Source organism: Scyliorhinus canicula, chromosome 6, assembly GCF_902713615.1.
Source record: "Scyliorhinus canicula chromosome 6, sScyCan1.1, whole genome shotgun sequence".
NCBI lineage: Eukaryota > Metazoa > Chordata > Chondrichthyes > Carcharhiniformes > Scyliorhinidae > Scyliorhinus > Scyliorhinus canicula.
In genome coordinates, this window is record NC_052151.1 from 144,017,611 (window position 1) to 144,036,192 (window position 18,582).

The 18,582-nt window shown below is 44.4% G+C and overlaps 1 protein-coding gene across 1 annotated transcript in view; it reads right to left on the reverse strand.

Annotated features, from left to right (window-relative positions):
- The window catches only part of ddx1 (DEAD (Asp-Glu-Ala-Asp) box helicase 1), a 63,274-nt gene that overhangs the window by 25,331 nt on the left and 19,361 nt on the right, over positions 1-18,582 (reverse strand). The window contains 7 exon segments of the mRNA XM_038800241.1: positions 224-275; positions 592-775; positions 4,454-4,554; positions 5,820-5,917; positions 10,917-10,981; positions 12,953-13,091; positions 17,708-17,714. Of these exon segments, the coding sequence (XP_038656169.1) occupies positions 224-275; positions 592-775; positions 4,454-4,554; positions 5,820-5,917; positions 10,917-10,981; positions 12,953-13,091; positions 17,708-17,714 (646 nt within the window).

An 18,582-nucleotide genomic window follows, 5' to 3' on the forward strand; every position in this document is an offset into this window, starting at 1 on the left:
CGCTTGGATTTTGTTTTTGGGGGGGGGGGGGGGGGGGACTGTAAATTTTTTATTTACTTACAAAATTAAATTAGAAGTGCATTCCAGGTGATGTCCATTTCCGAAATGTTTAGGTCTCAATACCCACATTACAAGACTGGTGTTAAAACATTGTAAATTTATATTTTACATTTGAAGGAGGAAATCCAATTAGAAGTATGGCATCTAATGCAAAGCCACTGACCTGCAGAATTTGCACCAGGTCTGGTGTTATCTTTTGCATGAACTTCATCTGTCTGAGGAAGATGAAAAAAAAGACATTATTAAAATCAATTGGCTTGATGCTATTAAGACATTACCAGTCATATTTTGTTAGTCATAACAATAAGGAAAGAAGAACACAAGGTCATCTTGAAACAGTTGACAAAAGCTTATTTGAACATTAAATTTCAAAAGGACATTAAGAATGTTGTCGGTTCTTTGGCAGGGAGGGTTAGAATAAGCAGTACTGTGGACAGAAAAGTTCCACAAACATTGGCATAGGAGTAGCATGCTCTCTTTGTTTAGGCACTGTGCCCGAGTTGGTAATAAAGTAATTTCAACCCTCTTTACCCGGATATGTCGTCCAGGTTTCTCCCAGTTCCGATCGGTTTTTGGATTAACTCGTAAGAACAACATGATGTACGGTCTCGGAACAGATCCTCTCCTTTAGATCACCCAGGTTGGAAAATGCATGATCTTCTCTGACAGCTTCTTAACATCAACTGAATGCAGCGTGGCAGAGCAAAACAATTACCTAGACAAAGCATAATAAACCATGTCAACCTTTAGAGAGCAGCAATCTTATTTAAAAGTAAAAGGCCTTATTTTCAGTCAGTGGGCGTAACTCTCCACCCTTGCGATGCTGCAAATGCGGACCGCGATCAGGCAGAGAATCAGGCATCCGGCCAAATTAGAGGTCCAGCCCAACGGCACTTCAGGCGCCATGCTCCTTTCAGGGTGGCAGTCCGCTGACATGACTTTCTGACAAATGTGGACTGGGTCCATGGCTGGGGAGGGGGAGCAGGAGACGGAAAAAACCAGAAAAACCGTCGGCTTGCAGGGGGATGGCTGCCTGGCTCAGGAGCTGTAGCGAGTATTGACTTGGTGCCAAGTCAGTAGATTACAGTGTCCCCGTAGGATCGGGTAGCTGGCTCAGACCACCATTGCTGCAATCTTGTTTTTTTTAAAAAAACACACCCCTTAGGGCAGCACGGTGGCACAGTGGTTAGCATTGCTGCCTACGGCGCTGAGGACTCGGGTTCCGAATCCGGCCCTGGGTCACTTTCGTGTGGAGTTTGCACATTCTCCCAGTGTCTGCGTGGGTTTCGCCCCACAACCCAAAGATGTGCAGGTTAGGTGAATTGACCACGCTAAATGCCCCTCTAATTGGAAAAAAATAATTGGGTACTCTAATTTTTTTTTTTTTTTAAAAAACACACCCCTTTGATGCTACTTAGAGAGCCCTGGCTGCTCACACTGCTGAGTCCTGCTGTATCCTTTCAATGCTCAGAAGGCCTCTGGGCAGCTGGGAGCCCACCTTGGCTACCTCTCTAGACACCATCATCAGAGAGCCAAGCTCAATCGGAAGCCCACAAGGTGTTGGCATTCTCAGAAGCGCTGCTCCATTGCAGAGGAAGCAGGGTATCAGCAGATGAAACAATCCACCTAACTGCACCACAGCCTTTGGAACCACCCTGGTTCTCTGCCCCTCTATGGGCAAAGGACTGACTGGGCAGCACACTTGGATAGCACTGTGGCTTCACAGCGCCAGGGTCCCAGGTTTGATTCCCCGCTGGGTTAATGTCTGTGTGGAGTCTGCACGTTTCCTCCCCGTGTCTGCGTGGGTTTCCTCTGGGTGCTCCAGTTTCCTCCCACAGTCCAAAGATGTGCAGGTTAGGTGGATTGGCCATGATAAATTGCCCTTAGTGACCAAAAAAAGATTAGAAGGGGTTATTGGGTTACGCGGATAGGGTGGAAGTGAGGACCTTAAGTGGGTTGGTACAGACTCGATGGGCGGAATGGGCTCCTTCTGCACTGTATGTTCTATGTTGTAGTGACCTTCATTCCTCCGGGTCACCAGTTGTCACCAGCTGTCTCCGCCTGCTGAGATTGCTAGAGCTGACTGCCTCTGCCACCACCTCCCAGCAGTGTTCAGGAGGTCAGGAGCGAGTTCTGCAGCCTATCCTGGGAAGAGGGTTGTCCCTCCGCTCCTCACTGAAATGGAGCTGTGGGATCCATCTGAAACTTCTGACCTGGCGTGGGGGGGGGGGGGGGGGGGGGGGGGGGGTCAGGACTTCTTGGAGCCATCTTAGTGGCTGCAGTGAGTGTGTGGTAAGTGGAGCGCTACAAACAGCTCCAGCTCAGGCTCTTTGGCACTAGCTCCGGCCCCCAGCGGATAGAACATACACTGGGTCAGGATTTGCTTGAATGTGCACCAGCAGAGTGCGGGCCCATTAGAATGTCCTGTATTGCTCCCCAAATAGTGTTCCCAACGGAACGCGACCTGCAAGCAATTCAGTCCCGGCATCAACACTTGGTATCCGAAACAGAGGATTTCGTCCAGTACTTCAATTTAGGAACATGCACACTAGCCATTCTTTTGCATTGCAATATCTCATGCTGTTTGATTTACTGTAGAGAACAACCTGTTGTTGATGTTTATAGTCTTTACTAGTTAAAAAAACAGAAAATAATTATTGCAGTTGCTTGAACAAGTGCTTGCATTACAAACCTGAAAGGATGTTGTGGGTGCCAACATTGTAAGAGTCGATCCTGTTTTTTTCATTTCTCCCCATTTATTTTTGGTCCCTGGACCCATAATCAGAATGTGCCTATAAACAGAAGACCCAAGCTAAAGCAGTCTGATTGTCAGGACATTGTGTTCCTAGGTTTGGTATTTTTAGAGAGGAGAAACCGGCAGGTTGGCCAGGGACAGTGTTCTGCCTGACAAATTGCCCCCCCCCCCCCCCCCCACCCCCCATGTGAACTGCCAGAAGCCTCTAGACCTTCAAAGGAAGATAATGTGTTTTCTCTCTCTCTCTGCTGCTAGTTGTCTGTCTCTAGAGTAAAGATTATGACAAGCTGAAGGAAAAGAATGTACCAACTGAAAATCTAACCTTGAGAAACTAGCTGGAATATATCCATCTGCATCAAAGATTCTTTTATTTGATTATATTTTCTTTAACTCCCAACCACCCTTTTCCCTCTGCTTGGTTTATGTGTTTAATATATTTTTTTTTATAGAGATACAGACGGATTGGTGGTGGAGGAGGGGGGGGAGATAGAAGGGAATCAGATTGTATATAGCCAGTTGTATTTTTTGGTCCATTTCATTATAATTTCTGTTAATAAAGGTTACTTGTGTTTACAAACCTGGTGACTGTAGTCAATTTAACTCAACCGAAGCCACAGATATTAATATAAAATCTAATTTCACCTGTGTTGGCGACTCCAGGTCAAATGGGACTGGAATTGACTGTGCAGTGTAGTAACAACAGTATCAGGAAAACGCCTTCAAAAGACAGTTTTAAAACCTGAGTAAATGTTCTTCTCCAGTCATGTTCCCAAACATGCCTTTCTCGTAATTTGTCAGGCATTTTTAGAAGTCGAAAAACACCAACATTCTTCAATTTAATTAATGAAGCCAGAGCTGATTTATAACATCGTAGAATCCCTCCAGTGCAGAAGGAGACCATTCGACCCATCAGGTCTGCACCGACCCTCCAAAATAGCACCCTTCCGAGCCCCAATCCCCATCCGATCCCGTAACCCCACCTTGGAGCAATATAGCATAACCAATCCACCTCACCTGCATATCTTTGGACTGTACCAGGAAATATGAGCACCTGGAGGAAACCCATGCAGACACGGGAAGAATGTGAAAACTCCACACAGTCACCCAAGGTCAAAATTGAACCCGGGTCTCTGGCACCCCTGAGGCAGCAGTGACTAACCTCTGTGCTACGAAAAGACAAATCATGCCACATACAAATTCAAGATTTGGACATACAATTGTCCAATCACAGCAGTGGAATGTCTTTTAAATTCAGTCATTTGTAGAGGCACATGCTGTGCCTTTCAGAAAGGTTGTAGCTTGTCGGACTCTTCAAGCCTCTCAAATCACACATTCATTCTTCTTTATTTGGATCAAGAAAATTGGATAAAACTGTAAAAAAACTAGTCAAAGGTACAATTTGCATCTGATGAAAATGTTATGTATTTTTCTAAACTAAATTAAAATTAAAAGTTCAGTGTATTGAAGTTAATGGGACAAATAAAAACAAAAGTAACATTTGCAGAGTGCTAATTACACTATGTAACTAAAATCACATGCAACATCAGGAGAAACCGGTGGGATATTCAAACATCAATTCAGACACTTGGTTCTCTGACAAGAGTAGAGATGTTAAATGACTTTACTGTGTCTTTTAACAAAGTTCATACCTGTAACCTCTTGCCGTCAGATGTTACTTGAGGGATCTGAGAATGCATTCTTGAAATGAAGTCAGTATAGCCACTAGTGAGCAATCCATCCTAAAAATAAAACACTTTAGATGGCTCCATTTTAGTCACCATAAAATATGCAGAATAAATTGTGTCGATTATATTTTTGCCAGCTTTCAAATATGTGCCTTCTACTAATGCATTTTGTAAATGTTAAGCACATGGTTTCAATTTCTTTATTATCTACGGAAAGAAAATCTCTATGAACATAGTGTATACAAAACCTTGCTTTAAATCTTTCATAAAAATAAGGTGGAGCTACATTGCTTGGAAACATGAAATAACATGATAATGTCCAAGGTTGCTAAGATTAGGAACAGGGTACTCTGTGATTAGATTTCCAATACGAGAAACTCTGAAAAGGCATCTGAATCTTTTATTTATATGTGCTTAATATGGCAAAATGTCTAAACTCTTTCTGGTAGTCATGGTATAGTGTAGAACACTTAAAAAAAAAAGTTGCCCCTTAATAAAAGTATTTCTGAAGGTTAAACAAAATATTGGCCTGGAATTTTTGGTCAAAGGTGCAGCATGCCTCTCGGCACTGGCATGAAATAAATTTCATGAACCTACTGAGAGCATGGTGTCAGAATTTTGCCTGCCTTGAGGGACGATTCTTTCCTGGCATGGGTTGCCATGAGATCCAGCAGCATAAGCAAAAAGGGCAGTTACCTTATCAAAAAAAAAGGCTGCAGCAGTATAAAAAGCATTGGAACATAAATGTGAACATATTTTTAAAGTACAATAATTTGATCAAATAAAATAAATTTAGATACTATTTTGAAAGTCAGATTTTACTTTTAAAACAAGATTAATCATATATTTAAACTTTTCACTCAATTTAAAAAAAATCATTTTCAACTTTAAAATGGTGTGAGGGGGGCCTCCATAAGTATTTTGCAAATCAGAGTCGACCCATTATGCCTGAAAATACTGGTGTAAAATTTAAAATGTAGTTTATGTGAGTTTTATAGGAAATTAACTCAAATCTGTACAGGTAGTTTACTTGGTTAATGAAGCAGCAGCCTTTGGTTGGCTGGCTCACCACGAGTGCATTTTGGAAGTTATGATGCCTCAAAATCTGGCCTGCTAAGTCCATCTTATCAGTTATTGGGGGGAACTGAATCACATAGCTTCCAGCTTTGCCAATAGAATTAAAAGCAACAAAAGTTTAACTGAGATAGAGATGGTATATGAAACTGTGAAAAAAGACCATTGTAGCGAACACAGATGCTATTCAATTATGGGATTAATAAATATAATTATGGCATCAGTTCCGATAAAACAGCACTTACTGCTTCGTCTAGCACAAAGAATCTAACTTGGGACAGATTCAGTTTTCCTGTTGAAACAAGGTCATCTATTCTTCCAGGAGTTCCAACAACATATCCACCTGTGGAAAAGATAACAACATTCATTACGTTCCAATTTAATGGAACAAACAATAAAGTTAGGATTAATCACACTTTTCTTCAGTAATCTTTAAAAGACAAGTTGCACTCTTTAACAGCTGAAAAATTGTTCAAAAACTGAAATAAATACAAACACATCTAGAGGTTTGACCAATAGGTGAAAATACTCTTTTGAGGGAATACAATTTAGGAAACGCGAGACGGATAGATTAGTACTGTGACATAAGAAACCCAAATTAACCACGTTTTTTCATAAATGCTACAGTGCAGAAGGAGGCATTTGGACAATCTAGTCTGCACTGACCCGCCGAAAGAGCACAGTACCAATGCCCACACCACACCCAATCACTGTAACCCCACCAAACCGTTTGACACTAAGGGCAATTTAGCATGGCCAATCCACCTAACCTGCACATCTTTGGGCTGTGGAAGGAAACCGGAGCACCCGGAGGAAACCCATGTAGACAGCGGGAGAACTCCACACAGTCACCCAAGGTCATAATCAAAACCAGGTTCCTGGTATTGTGAGGCAGCAGTGCTAACCGGGCATGTTTAAGTTAATTAAGAGCTACAGCTATAATCACTGCATCTCTAGATCAATTGTTTCCAGTATAAAGCAGTAAAAGCAACAATTCCTTAAAAGATGGAGGGCGGAATTCTCTGCTCCCGCGGTAAATCGGGAAGGCCGTCGTGAACTCGGCCGAGTTTCACGACGGCCTTGGAGGCCGCTCCACGCACCTAATTCCACCCCCACCCGGGGGGCTAGGAGCGGCGCTCCGTAAATCTCGGCCGCTGGGCCTTCACGCTTGCGTCAAGGCGGTGCGCCGAGAATGACGCGACGGCGGCGCCCTATGTGACATCAGCCGCGCATGCGCAGGTTGGCCAGCTCCAACCCGCACATGCGCGGCTGACGTCACGACGGCTCCAACCACGCATGCGCGGTTGCCGTCTTCCCCTCCGCTGCCCCACAAGACATGGCGGCTTGATCTTGCGGCACGGCGGAGGGGAAAGAGTGCTTTGAGACGCTGGCCCGACGATCGGTGGGCACCGATCGCGGGCCAGTCCCCACCCGAGAACGGCCGTGGTGCTCACTCCCCTCTACGCCCCCCACAAGCTTCAAACAGCACTTTGGCCCCCATGTTCACGACGGCAGCGACCAGGTGCTGCCGCCGCCGTGAACTGGTCGGAAACGGCAGGCCGCTCGCCCCTCCGGGACGGAGAATCGCCGGTCGCCGTGAAAAACGGCGAGCGGTGATTCTTCTGAGGGGGGGGGGGGGGGGGCGCGCGCCAGGGGGGCGCGTTGTGAGTCGTCCGGCCCTCCCGCGATTCTCCCCACCCGGCGTGGGGAGCGAAGAATTCAGCCCAGAGAGTGAATAAAATTGTACCAAAAAAAATATTAGTAATTAAGGAAACTGTGCATCATGAGCATTCTTCCACGATTGTTTGGAAACCTTGGCACTACTAGCGCAAGTGCTAAGGAAAATTTTGATTTCTTCTGCAGGGTGGCAAAAATTGAAATGAATTCACTGAACACCAAAATTAGGGAAGGACTTTCAGTTTACTTTGGAGCTTATGCACTCCAGCTAATTAATGATTTCATTCTAAAAGAACTGTGAGCATTGCAGATCTAAAAAGGCGTATCAAAGTAATCCTGCGAGATCCAGATCAGATCATTTCACAATGCACAATCATGCTAACTCATGAATGGACCCCAAGGCCATCACTTTCAGCCCTGAAAACTACTCTATCTTCTCAGATTACCCTGGAAGGATGAGGTATCTCAAATATTTGAGCAATAGATGAAGCTCGCTGTTTCATGCTGCGACCATGCAGTAGTGACACATTGTGTATACTCCAAGAAACAGGATGCTGCCGTCAGACCAAAAGACATTCTGCTGAAGACACAAATGAGTATTGAGGTATATTGTACGGCTCCAGATACATATGGGGCTGGATTCTCCCAAATGGGACTATGTCCCCACGCCGGCGCAGAACATAGAACATAAAACAGTACAGCACAGAACAGGCCCTTCGGCCCTCGACGTTGTGCCGAGCAATGATCACCCTACTCAAACCCACGATCCACCCGATACCCGTAACCCAACAAACCCCCCCCCCCCTTAACCTTACTTTTTAGGACACTACGGGCAATTTAGCATGGCCAATCCACCTAACCCGCACATCTTTGGACTGTGGGAGGAAACCCCACGCACACACGGGGAGGACGTGCAGACTCCGCACAGACAGTGACCCAGCCGGGAATCGAACCTGGGACCCTGGAGCTGTGAAGAATTTATGCTAACCACCATGCTACCGTGCTGCCCCACGCTGGGGTTTTACTCCAAAGATTCCTGGTAAAAGATCAGCTAATTCAATGTCCTGCAGGGGGCTAGCAGGGACCCAGAGTAATTCTCGCAGCTTTAGCTGTGGATCTGGGCCCCCGCACTTCCGGTTTGGAGTCCGTGCATGCACATGGCGGTGGCCTTGCCGAGCTCCATGGCAGACTCAGACCTCAGAGGCAGACAGAAAAATTTGAAACCCCACCACCCCCCCTCCCCGATCAGCCGCGCGCCCAGTCATCTAACCATGCGTATCTAATCCTGGCCGTCTATAAGACACCATCTGGTGTCCAATTCCTCCACTAGGGCGGCCACGGACTGAGACCGCAGCTGCCACGCGAGCATCCCAACCGAGAATAGCAGGTTAGTTCCATGCCGTCGGGAACTCGGCTGGTCAGGAGCGGAGGATCCCTGGGCTGGCCTCATTCAATGGACCCCAGCCGCCGGCGTACTCCGCGATTAGGCCGGCTGTGCGGAGTTTGCACGTTTCTCCCTGTGTCTGCATGGGTTTCCTCCCACAAGTCCCGAAAGATGTGTTTGTCGGTGAATTGATATTCGATTCTCCCTCTGTGTACCTGAACAGGCACCGGAATGTGGTGACTAGGGGTTTTTCACAGTAACTTCATTGCAGTGTTAATGTAAGCCTACTTGTGATAATAAAGGTTATTATTATTAATTTCAGTACCAGTGTGACGCTAGGTATATAGGCCTCGTGTCCCAAAGACTGGCGGATCGTATTAAGTAGCATGTCCCAGCTGGTGTTTGTAACTGGCAAGGTACAGACTATATCCAAACCAAGCTCATGCTTGCAAAACTCCAAAACAAGTGTCCAACATTGAATGTGATTCAGCAATGGACAATATTGCTAAATAATCCTCAGTGTTAAGAATTATGCTGGCAAACCAATTAAGATTGTCAGTCAGTCTCGCAGTATGGCGCATGTCTGTGTACTGTTAAGATTCATTATGCAGGACCCTGTTTTTTGCTGATAGAAAGAACATAATATATTGCACCTGCTTCAGGTCGAACAAAACCATTTTTCAGGGCAATGCCGTAGCCAATCAAAGGCAAGATTCCTGGTTTAAATTTCAAACATAGATTGGCAGTTAACTATCAGTCACCATCAACTGGTGCAATCATCATTGCAACACCTCTACCAGAATCCACTCAAACAGGACATATTTGTTTCGTATGCATTGGTATTCTTACAAACTGTCCTGATTGGTGCAAGTGAAATTGAGTAATCAGTGCAATGCAAAAAGGCTTTGACAAAATGTCTTTTTTCAGCAATACTCAAGTTTTTCCATCACCAAATGACTATTTTGAAAGAATATACGAATACAATGGAATCACACAGGAAATATCAAATGGCAACCGAACTTACAAAGGGCTAATATATAACTTAGTGAAGGCAAAGTTAGTGAAACAAGACACAACAAGATCAAAATTTGTCAAATGAATTAAACCAGGAAATTATGCACAGGATGGACAAGAATGTAAATTTGTAGAGATGTTACATGAATTTAGAGGAACGCAAGCAGGAGATTAGACGTTTTATAAATTGATTGTAAGCCACAAAACGGTTCCTTTTCAATGCAATGTTATTGAAAATCATGTCCTAGTTGAATGGTTGTTGATATTGGACAATTGCCAAAGGACTATATCTAGAATATTCAATATTTGATTTTCGATAACTTCCATTTAAATGGTATGATGGACACAGTAACAAGATTCAGTTAAGTCTACCTCAGAGTCATTGTGGTAATCAAAATACGAAGCACTAAGTTTTGAGGACTTAAAGTTGGGGAGAAATGTTCCTAGTGAGAGATCCAGGTTGTGGGATCAAATTGGATGGGGCAGGTGAGAGAAAAATTGGCAGTAGAGGATTGTGCACAAAAGTGGATGGGATGGGAAAAGATTTAGGATTAAAAAACTATTCAAAAAGGTGGAGGGAATGAATTTGAAGATCAAGACAATGAAAGGAGATTGCAAGGCATCAAGCATGAAAGGATGCAAGTAAGATGCCTTTATTGTTGCTGCTGGTGTGGTACATCTACAACAAGGTCAGAAAAGGTTAAAAACAATTTCTCAAATTACCAGCTTTAGGTATTCATAGGTGGTTGGTTTTAACTGGGCCCTTTCAGAAAGTTAAGCAAATATACAAAAAAGCAAAAGTTCTAAGACACGTTTGAGAAGGCCGAAGTATGCATGAATTGGATGCTGTGAAAACGTATCAGTAACTTAAAAAAATTTACCTGCTAAAAATAGTAATATTAGCATTTCTCAAAGTCATAAGAACCATACAGCTATAATGTTATTGAATAAAAAACATTTTAAAAGAAAATAGTACTTGGAATAAAATAATTTGGGGTTTCTTGTGCATTTGGGAGTAAATAAAGCAACTATTAAAAGCAACTAGTAAGGCTTAGGATATCGCAATGTATTTTACAGCTAATGTTTATATTATGATGTACGGAACACAACCAGAATGCTCTTAGTCGAAATTAGTTTGATCTTATAATTCATATACTATAATCTATTCTGAGTTACTTAATTCATCTGACATTTTCAAATATATTACACATTTGTATGTACATCAACACATTCCTGAACACATTTTCTTGGGAGTAAAAGGAAAAACTTACGCCTTGTTCCAGAACAGCCAGTTGATCTTTTGCAGAAACACCACCAATAATCAGAAGCTCCCTAAACCAAAAAAAAAGTCTTAAAAAACTAAACCATCTTTACAATGAACAGACTTACAGCATGGTCAAGTCAGGAGTGTTGTGAACTAACCTAAATGGTTATTTTTTAAAAAATTAGCATTGATTGCATTTGTATTATTGAGTCAACACCTCAGAAACATAAGTCTATGAAGATGAAAAATGAAATGAAATGAAAATCGCTTATTGTCATGAGTAGGCTTCAATGAAGTTACTGTGAAAAGCCCCTAATCGCCACATTCCGGCGCCTGTTCGGGGAGGCTGGTACGGGAATTGAACCGTGCTGCTGGCCTGCCTGGGTCTGATTTAAAAGCCAGCGTTTAGCCCAGTGTGCTAAACCAGCCTTAATCAAATGGTAGTCCAAATTGCCTTTTCCTTTCAGAACGAGATTTGTTCAGTTTAAAAAAAATGAAACCTTGCAGTGAGAGTGAGGAAAAGACAAAATTAGAATTTTTATCCTGATCACTCTCTAATGAACACTACTGCAATATGACACTACGTGGGGATACATTTTCTCAAAGCGTTGTACAACATTTCGTTAGGTTCACAAATGAGGAATTCATGGAGTCTGACATTGAAGGCTTGACAGCATCTGCGCATCTGTACCCAGGGGTAGTAATTGAGCATGTTCAGATGTAGAGATATTAAGGGTGAGTTCTAGATACGCTTCACTGATGGAAATCACACGATTTGCGCTAAACAACATAAACTGATGATGCTCAAATTACATTGCAACAGTTAAACTAAGGCAACTGCCACAATCTAACTAAAACATTGTTAATCATTACAAACCACATTTTGAACAGCAATTACTGCCACAGAAAAAGGGACTTGTCTTTGGTGTGTTTCCATAAGGCCCGTACTACCAGGTAAGACAAAGATACCTGGAAAATGTCATGCATTGATTCTGGAAATATGTAATATGGCAACAATGGAATTCACTGCCTCTTATTCAGGACAGAGAACTGTATTTCCTTTCAGCAGCAATTATTTTACTGCAGGACTCACTGACACAGCCACAAACCAAGGGCGAGGGTGACCAAAAGCAAAAAGGTCTGAAAATGAATGACTCGACAGAGAGGCCTGAATATCTTCTGTGACAAGGAATCTTCTCAATTTTTGTAGTGAATACAAATGCTTCTAGGCTATTTCAAATGGGAAGAATTATTCGACTTCAAATGAATAATGATATCAGTTTTCTCTTGGTTTACTTTCTATTACTGCCAAAGCTGTAGACGAGTGCATTTGTAAAATATCACCAAAATTAGTACAGCATTTAAGCATTCAATGCAGTTAGCGCATGTAATAACGGTTGATATAAACAACAGACTGCTATCTTGCTGGATTATATACAGGTGGAGTGAAACAAAGGACTACGGCAGTGCTTTGCAATCTATTTTTCAATGTGAATGCATTTTAACTTGCCACCAAATTCTCAAGAGGCCATCAGGGATGGGGTACAAGGGTTGTCCTCATATCTCATAACAAAAGATATAAAACTCAGAGAAGAACATGAAAGTTTCACCCACCCTTTATTCCATGATGACAGATGATTCAGTGAAGCCCCTCTCCTTTCTACCCCCCCCCCCCCACAGTATAATCAGCTCCTTTCCCCCCTACCACGCACACCGGAATTCTGCCAAATGGGGGATATTTCTCATTCCTGCACAAATAATGTAACTGAAAATAGAAAAAGAGCATACCACAGACTGAAAGTTAACGCACACTAAACAAAGTTGGAGGAAAAAAGATTTCAGGTGCTGAAATTAAAATACTAAATAGTTCATGATTTCAGAATGTTACAATAAGTAAAATGGAATCACTAACCAGATTATTACATTAAGTACCTTATTTGGTCTTAGTCCAAGACATATATAGTGAACGGTCAGTTTGTTTATTTAGTTTGGGGGGGGGGGGGGAAGAGAATACAAGCACATGCTGGAAGACAAGCTACCTTAGTTTGGGATTAGTAACATTTTTCTTGAACTGCTTGACATTATTGAGAGTTTGTTCAGCTAGTTCCCTCGATGGTTCAATAATCAGTGCCTTCGGAGCATTTGGTAAGTTCTTAGTTTGAGCCACTTGTGCAGTACCTGAAAAAGAACGAATGCTACTGAATTAATAATGGTAAACTATTTAGAACAGTGAATGGTTCTGAAAATTGTTATTTATTTTATAAATTAAAATGAGCTATTGACTGATATCCACCAAGTTCCAACCATCTTAATTCTTCACAGCTGCTACTTACAAAATGAAATTAACAGATATTAAAAAAAGTAACACCACTGGATAAATGATTCAGAATTTCCTACGATTTCCAAAAATTCCACCTATCGGTTTAGTTTGACATCTCTTCACAGCTGTACCAACATTTACAGGCAGCTGTATGGAGACAGCAGGCTGAAGAGAAGTTTAAAAGCCAGGAAATTATGAAAGGGTGATTTACCCAGAATTATCACTCTGGATTTAAGGATCCAGGAATAAGTCCTGAAATGAGGTTAACAGTTCTGATAAAAGCTTATTGACTGCTCTCTCTGCAGATGTCTAACCTGCTGACGTTTCTCGCATTTTCTGTTTTTATTTCAGATTCTAGCATCTGCAGTATTTTTCTTTGTAAAGACATTGGGTCGGATTCTCCGTTCTGAGTCGAAGTATTGACGCCAACGAAGAATCCGTGGACTTTGACTTTGATTCTCTAGTGAGGGTCCGTGGAACATCACTGATACCCACTGAAAATGGTGCGGGAATCGCTGGGTCCGTGATGGGCACTTGCAGAGATGCAAGCTACAGCTGCGCTTAAACAATAAAAATAGCTTGTCACAAGTAATTGTTCAATTAAGTTACTGTGAAAAGCCCCTAGTCGCTACATTCCAGCACCTGTTCATGGAGGCCGGTAAGGGAATTGAATCCGCGCTGCTGGCATTGTTCTGCATTAAAAGCCTGCTATTTAGCCCACTGTGCTAATACACACCCCCACACACACTGATCGGGGCCAAAAGATGGGACAGGTTGTGCTGGAGTGCCCATGCAGCTGATGGATCGGCCAGGGGTCAGAGGGCTTTCCGGGGGGAGGGGGGTCACTTATACGACCCAGGGCACCAGGTTTTAAAAGCGGCGGTCAGCAGCATGTGCAGCTATATGGTCGCCTTGCTGGCTGCAGTAATGGTGTTGCGCATCCCGTCCAACCCAACCCCACATCCCACCTCCTGGCTATCCCACCACTACTCTCTCTCTCTCTCTCTCTCCCTCCCCCCCCCCCCCCCCCCGCAGCCAGGCAGAAGCCCCCAGGCCAGTGGCACGGCTGTCGGCAAAGTATGGTTGTGCCTACACTGTCCAGACGCCCTCGCTCTCTCAGCAGCGATACGCCAGGTTCACAATTTGTGAGATACTCAATTGACCGCGCCGTTGGCCCATCAGAGGCGGCGAATCGCGGGTTGGGTCTACTAATGGTATGTGAATGGTGTTTCAATTATGCGCAGCATGTGTCACATTGATGCCATTTTTGAGGAAGCAGGGCATCGCGATTCGCCGTCAAACCGCCACCTGCTGCGATTTCAGGGACAGGAGCTATTCTCTGCCCAATTGCACACCCCGATTTCGGCGACGGCTAATGGAGAATCCGCCCAGGAGTCTTGTCTTTAGGTATGACTGAGGTTGAAGAAATTCCTGCTCATTATCAAATTTGGCTCTGCCCTAACACTGGTAGCAGAGCCGTCAGTAGTCCCTAAACCTGTCCATCTCAGCAGTTGGACATCCTTCAGCATTTGTCTCCGTATCAGTTACTCAATTTACCAATAGCATAAAATTGAGCTCTCCAAACATTTACCTCCCTTATCTTAACTCACACCAAGTCCTGTTCACCCATCACTGTGTTCGCTGACCGGCTGTGATTGAAGGTCCAGAAACACTCGACTTGAAGCTCTTATTCTTGTTTTCAGATCACTCTATTGCCTTGACCTCCACCCCTCGTAACCTCCTCTTGCCCTACTAAATCTCTGCACTCCTCAATGTCTCCAATAGTAAATGCTTCTTTATTAGTGGCTGTGCCTTCTGTTGTCTTGATCCTCAGCTTTGAATTCCCTCCCTAAAGCTTTCTGCTACTTTCTGCTCCTTTAAAATGCTCCTTAATACTTGACTATTGTGGCTTTTTCTTTAATTATTTCCTGTCCAAATGACATGGTGTCAAATTTTATTTGCTAATGCTCCTTTGAAGTACCATTGCACATTTTACGATGTTGAATGCGCTATAGAAATTGGGTGCTGCATTTCGATTTGTGAATTTTTAAAAAAAAAGTTCTTGAAAACTGATGCTGGAAAGCAGAAGCAAAAACAGAGACTGGAAAATCTCAGCGCTTCTCGCCAGAAGTTGTGCAGCGTTTGCCAGGGAAATGCAAATTGTTAGGGCGGCACGGTGGCGCAGTGGTTAGCACTGCTGCCTCACTGCGCCGAGGGCCCGGGTTCGATCCCGGCCCTGGGTCATTGGCCGTGTGAGAGTTTGCACATTCTCCCATGTCTGCGTGGATCTCACCCACACAACCCAAAGATGTGAAGCAAGGTGAATTGGCCATGCTAATTGTCCCTTAATTGGAAATAAAAGAATTGGGTACTCCAAATTATGGAAAAAAGGAAATTCAAAGTATTCAAACCATGAATAAGAATTTACCATTTAATATATTTTCTTACTCTAAATTTATAAAAAATAAATTTACTGTAACAAGTTTTGCGGACATCCGATGGTGACATGTAGGTGGAGGTTGCACATTGGGTGGCTCCCGCCACATTTCTTGTATTTTTGGCCTTTTCCACACAGTTTTGGGGGTAACTTTAATGTGAACTATCTTCAATAAAGTCATGGGTATCAGAAAACCCAACAAAAGAATACAGCATGAAAAGGAACAAGCGCTACTCCGCCAGAGGGCCCGGTGCGGAGTTCTCCTGGAGGAAAGATGGCGGGGAGCACGGTTACATTTTACTCCAAGGACCATTTCTTTGAAATGGCGGAGGAGGCCTGGGCGTTCGGAGGGCTGAAGAACTGGGACTGAACGTAGTTTGGAATTTGATCCTCAGGTTATGGTTGGCAGTGGATGGTTTGAGGACAGTTTCTTTTCCCTTTGTTTGGTGTTTAACATGTTGGGTTGCTTAGAAGGGTTGGGTGTGGTGGGGGTACCATTGCTGGTTGGTAAGAGTTAGGTTTCAGATGGAGAAGGTGCGCCAGATCAGGGCGGCAATAGGTTATAGTAACCGGCACTTTGGAGGGGAGGTTGGGGGTTTTGGTTAGTGTGTATGCCCCGAATTTGGATGATTCTGAAGAGGATGTTGGTGGCCATCCCGGGTCTGGACATCATCAGTTAATTTTGGGTGGGGGCTTAAACTCAGTGTTGAGTCCAAAGATGGATCGATCCATGTTCACTCATTGACCCCTTTAGGGGGAGTGAAGGTGTTGCAGCGTTCATGAAGGAGATGGGGGGAGGGGGTCTGTGGCAGTTCTTACAATCAGGGGGCAGAGAGTTTTCATTTTTCTCACCATGCATACTGCTTTTTCGAGGATTGATTTCTTTATTATGGGGAGGTCATTGTTCTTGGGGGGGGGGGGTCTTAAAGAGCAGTCCAGCACAGAGGCCGTGTGGAGGATGGATGTCGGTCTGCTTGCGGATTCGTGTTTTTGTGGGGAAGCAAGAGAGGAGCAGCAGCGCCTGGTAGATTACATTTTGGAAGTCGATGGGAAATATAGAAGGTCCATTTGGCCAGTAGAAATGAAATACAGACGCAGCTTGAACTATTGTTCACAGGGACAGTGGTGCACCAGTTGAGGAAGGCAAAGGGTATGCTGTACAAGTACGGGGAGAAGGCCAGTGCTTGCTGGCGGGATAGCTCAGCCGACAGGCAGCCTCCTGGGAGATTCTTCAAGGGACGGGGTGACGGGGTTGGTGATGGCGCTGGAGCAGGTTTATAGGAGGTTGTATAGGTCGGAGCCCCTGGGGCACAAGGCGGAATGAGGGAGTTTCTAGAGGGACTGGAGCATCCTACAGTGGAAACAGGAGGATAGGGAAGGGGTGGAGAGCCAGTGTGGGATTGAGGAGGTTTGAATGGCAATCGGGAAAATGCATACAGGTAAAGCTCCGGGGTGAGATGGGTTCCGGGTGGAATGTTCTACGTTTTTGGACAGTCTGGCACCACTGTTGGTGGAGATGTTTGAGGATGTGGTAGCTGGCGGCCACTTCCGGAGACAATGGGGCAGGCATCTATTTCGCTTTGTTAAATAAAAGGATAAGGACCCAGTGGATTGTGGGTCTCAAATCAGCCATTATCCCCAAATGTGGATGCCAAGATATTTGCCAAAATGTTGCCGCTTAGGCTGGAAGAGTGCCTCCCTCAGGTGGTTGGGGAGGATCAGACGGGGTGTGTAAAGGGTAGGCAGTTGTCCTCAAATGTCCGGTGCTTGCTAAATGTGGAGGTGAGCAGGAAGTGGTGCCAGCGCTGGTTGTGGAGAAGGTTTTGATCGGGTTGAGTGGAATTACTGGTTTGCGGTGTTGGAACAGTTTGGAATTGGGCCCAAGTTTGTTGCGTTGATCAAATTATTAGATAAGTATCCAAAGGCCAGTTTCCATATGAATGAGGTGAACTCAGGATATTTTCAACTGCATAGGGGAGTGAGACAGGGGTGTCCCATGTCCCCCCTTTTGTTTGCGCTAGTGTTAAAGCCCTTGACCATTGTGCTGATGAGCTGGGATAACTGTATGCTGATGACCTTTTGTTGTACATTTCCAATTCATTTCCCCACGGTGAGAGACATAATGGGGCTGTTCAAGCAATTGGGGTTTTTTCTGGATACAAATAGAATTTGGAGAAAAATAAATGCTCTTTGGTCTCCCCGCCAGGAAAGGGAGCGGTCTTTGGGGGATTATCGTTTGTTGCGGACACTATTCACTTCAGGTATCTGGGGTACAGGTGGCTCGGGTGGGCCTGGCTCCGAAAATAGAATTTTATAAGTCTGGTGGGCAGCATCCAGGTGCATCTGTTGCGGTGGGACAGCCTCCCCGGACTTTGGCACACTCGGTACACTCGGTATAGATGAATATTGCCACAGCTTATTCCAGTGTTTACCAGTCTTCTTACTGAAAGCGTTTTTGTGGGTGTGGAACAATTTTGGAATTTATCTTGGCAGGTAAGGTAACGATGACTCAGATACCGGTGCTTCAGAGAGGGTGACAGTCAAGGGGTTTGGCTCTGTCAAATCTCATGTATTATTATTGGGCAGCGAACGGCAAGAAGGTGCGGGGTTGGGGTAGGGAGCCGGAGGCAATGTGGGTGAGGATGGAGGCAGGTTCTTTGAAGGGGTCGGGGTTGCGTGGGCTGGCAACTTCCGTTTGCTCCTAGGTAGTCCAGTGCTGGTGGCCACACGGAAGTTATGGGGACAATTTCGGCAGCATTTTAAGTTAGGGGAGGGGTCGAAGTTAATGCCGATGCAAGAGAATCATTTGTTTGCGCTGGTGAGATTGGATGCTAGGTTTCGGGGCTGGGAGGGCCTAGGGGGGTAATGGAAATGAAGGACTTATTTCAGAAAGGCTGGTTCTCAAACTTGGA